Here is a 3,570-nt window from a genome sequence, read left to right on the forward strand (position 1 = left end):
GTAAAAGCTTACACACATGGGTGGAATACAGAAGATTGTGCGCTCTTGCCAGGAAGACAATTAATCGTAAGAAGGAGGAAATTTTTGAAAATTTCTGCAAGAAAATTAATAGGTTTACAAGTTTGAGTTACGTGTGGAATACCATGAAAATTCTTAAAAATGTCAGAAAGAATGTAGATTGGAATAAATGGCAAACTAATAATAGAAAGAAAGAAATTAAAAGGGAGATCGACAAGCTTGCTCTTCCATGTGTGGGTACGGAGCCAGTGTGTGATTTTGGTAAGCTATACGAGGATGCTGCTCTCGATTTTTCGTTTCAGTGATCTGAGCTGGACAGGGCCATCGACATGGTAAGAAGGAATTATGCCCTTGGGCTGGACGGCATGGAGTACAGAATGATTAGAGAACTTCCGGAGGTTGGTCGCATATGCTTACTTGAGCTGTTTAACATATTGTTTGGTCTACAGGTACTTTGCCGGCTGATTGGTTGCAGTACCAGGTTGTTTTTATTGACAAGGTCGGTCGAGAGAAGGTTCGACCAATCTCTCTGTCGTCATGCATAGGCAAATCAATGGAACGTATGATCAACGAAAGATTGATCTGGTGGGCGGAGAAAGAGAATAAATTCAGCAAGACTCAAAATGGTTTCAGGAGAGGTAGATCATACGTTGACAACTTACCCAAATTATTTCGGACATTCGATCATTTATGTGCGTAGGTGAATACATTTTGGCGGCTTTTTTGGACGTTTCGTCAGCGTACGACAACATGGATTACCGCATTATGGTGAACAAATTGAAGGCACTCAAATGTCCTGCAGGTATAATTAAATTTATCCTGCAGGTATAATTAAATTTATTATTAAATGGCTTTACCTGTGTGAGAACGGTACGATTCATCATCAATTCACAAGAATTTGTTGATTGTCTTGTCTTCAAGGAGCTCCCGCAGGGTGCCGTTTTGAGTCCAGCATTGTATTCTCTATTCACTGAAGGTCTGTGTTCTGATTTACCAGAGGGGGTGGAGGCCATGGAATTTGCTGATGACATTGGTTTATATGTATCTGGCCCTAATCGACAGCGTAATCGGCTCCTCCTCCAACGTGTGGTTAATCTGATCGCCGAAAAATTGAGTAAGATTGGTCTGGATATTGAACCGAAGAAGACTGTTCTTGTGGAATTTTCAAAATGCGGCGGCTGGGACAGAACCCTGAATATTCAGGTCCAGAATTGTGTGGTATTTAACAGCAGGGAAGCCAAATTCCTTGGAATCTGGTTGGACAACGGCCTCAAGTTTTATCAGATTCATGAAGTGGGAGGAATAGTTAATAGAGCGAATTCCATTTTGAAATATTTATGTAAGGTTTCGAAGGGTATGGTGGTTAACATGGCTCTTATGCTGTACAAGAGTCTGGTGAGATCTATAACTGATTACGGCAACTTTGTGTATTATCCCAGGGAAAGTGCTTATCAGCTTAAACTGGAAAGAACCCAATATATGGGTATTCGCACGGCTTTGGAGTACAGAAACAGTACCCCCAATAATGTTATCGTTGCGGAGGCCAAGGTGAGATTGATTAGAGATCGGGCCGAGATGCTTGCTAGGAATTTCGTTGGCAAGACTATTGCGTACAACAACAATTGCTTGTGCTACAAGCTGCAACGACTTTACGAACGGGAAAACTTCGCCCATTATCGCCAGCCAATGTATAAATTGTCCCTACTGTCTCTTGTTTGGAAGAAATATCTCCCATTTAGAGTAAGAATAGGTCAATCTAGAAAATTCGAGATTTTCCAAGGGTCTTTTGGTGCACACACGTATAAGGCTGTGGTTGACACTTCAATTGGAGAACTTAGAAAGGCTAATAACAAGTATTCTGACGAGGCACTCATCCGTGATGTAATTTTCAAATATGAATTAAGACCTTCGGAGATTATTTTTACAGATGGTTTATATGATGAGACGAATTGCGCTACTGGCGCTAGTATTGTTATTAGTAATCAAGAAATTGCATATAAGATGAGTCTTCCGAAAGTATGCTCTTCCTTCACCGTCGAGGCGTTTGCTATTAAGTCCTCTTTGGAATTGATGATCCTTCAGAGGGACCACAGAGACAGACATAATGTGATCTTGTCTGACTGTAAGTCAGCTCTTGAGGCTATGCGCAACAATCATTTAAATGTACATAAGAACCGCTACATTACGGAGGTTAGACTTCATCTGTATAGTTTAGAGAGTAACTACACGATAGAAGAGTCGTACTCTTTTGGATCCCGGCTCACGTTGATATCGCTAGGAATGAAATGGCTGATAGTCTTGCTAAGGAGGCTGCGTGTGAGGAAGCGGACCCTGGAATCGAGGTGCCCATCGGGGATTTGATGATGTACGCCAGGAAGGAAACGTAGGATTCCACTCAGGAATCATTAATAAGAGATTCCGAATACAAGGGTATTTTCTATTTTGAAAATTTCTACGACAGGCAGGCACTGAAGCCTTGGTTCCATAAAATCAACGCGGAAAGATATTTCGTGACACTTATCAACAGGTTGCGAGCCAATCATTACAACCTTGGTGTTTCATTCACGTCAAAGAGAAATAAGGGCTATGTGGATGAAGAAAGATGCGAATGTGACCATGAGCGTGAGGATTTGGATCACGTTTTACGACAATGTAGTAGATATGATGATTTGAGAGTAAATATGGATGAGGAGCTCAGAGCTGAGGGGTATTTCGCGGAGATAGATATGCACAGCCTTATCATGAGAAGAGAATGGAATATTATATACATAGTGTTCGAGAGCACGCGGTAGCGCGGGATAGCGCGAGGTAACAAACGACCACAAAAAAACGGCAAGTCCAAAGAATACAATAAGTGAAACAAAATGTATTCAGAGTTCAAGTATGATACCTGCGTTATTCTTTGACAGATGTACCGCCCCAGTCAAACTCCCCGCCTGGCAGTGTCCTCGAATCGGATCACGCGGGAGTATTAACGGCGATCGGCCGCGAGGCCTCACGCCACTCTGACACGCTTGGCTCTAGAACACCGTGACCGCCGGGGCACGAAGCCCTCGGGGCACGCGCTCCGCCTAACCGAGTAAGTAAGGATTATTTACAATGTTCGTTAATTTCCAGAAAAGGAAAAAAGCCGTGAGCGCGCACAGAAGTTAGCACAGCAAAAGCGGCGAGATCTAGCGAGTGCGAATTGATAAGCGAAAAGCGGTGTTAAGCGGTGTGCAAGCGGTCGTTTAAGGATACTAGGCGGGTAATCTGCGAGCGAGAGGCTGATCACCAAATAATTTCGAGAGGGTGATTGGCCATTGGCGGTATACGTCATCGTGCTTACGTCACGGTTTTCATTTGACGATTTGAAGTGATCGTTACTTGTTTTCGATCGCTATGTTTACATCATGGATCTTTCCTTTGTGTAAGAGCGATTACTTGATTTTGTTTGTGCGACTGGTTAGCCGTGGCAGTGTTATTGTAATGTTAGCGAATGTTCCGGAAAGCGAATAAGGAAAAGATCCATGCTATACTTGATACGATATCTTTATGCGATTGCTTTAATGA

At 42.8% G+C, this 3,570-nt stretch overlaps 1 protein-coding gene across 1 annotated transcript; it reads left to right on the forward strand.

Moving 5' to 3' along the window:
• The first annotated feature begins 363 nt into the window (after window positions 1–363).
• On the forward strand, window positions 364–2,810 carry LOC139784821 (uncharacterized). The gene is made up of 6 exons (XM_071724006.1): window positions 364–388; window positions 468–656; window positions 719–843; window positions 940–2,222; window positions 2,297–2,401; window positions 2,480–2,810. Exons 1-6 carry the CDS (start codon window positions 364–366, stop codon window positions 2,808–2,810), a joined length of 2,058 nt encoding a protein of 685 aa, XP_071580107.1.
• The last annotated feature ends 760 nt before the right edge of the window (window positions 2,811–3,570 follow it).

Source organism: Temnothorax nylanderi, unplaced genomic scaffold (assembly GCF_030848795.1).
Source record: "Temnothorax nylanderi isolate EJ_2023f unplaced genomic scaffold, tnyl_v1.0 TNYL_tig0685_pilon, whole genome shotgun sequence".
In the NCBI taxonomy this organism is placed as follows: Eukaryota; Metazoa; Arthropoda; class Insecta; order Hymenoptera; family Formicidae; genus Temnothorax; species Temnothorax nylanderi.

Excerpts from the sequence above, each read along its gene's own strand:
- LOC139784821 (XM_071724006.1), top strand. The coding sequence starts at position 364 with ATGCCCTTGGGCTGGACGGCATGGA. Across the intron at positions 2,223-2,296 it reads ACGGAGGTTAGACTTCATCT|GAATGAAATGGCTGATAGTC; the intron begins GTATAGTTTAGA and ends TGATATCGCTAG. Across the intron at positions 2,402-2,479 it reads ATGTACGCCAGGAAGGAAAC|GCAGGCACTGAAGCCTTGGT; the intron begins GTAGGATTCCAC and ends TTTCTACGACAG.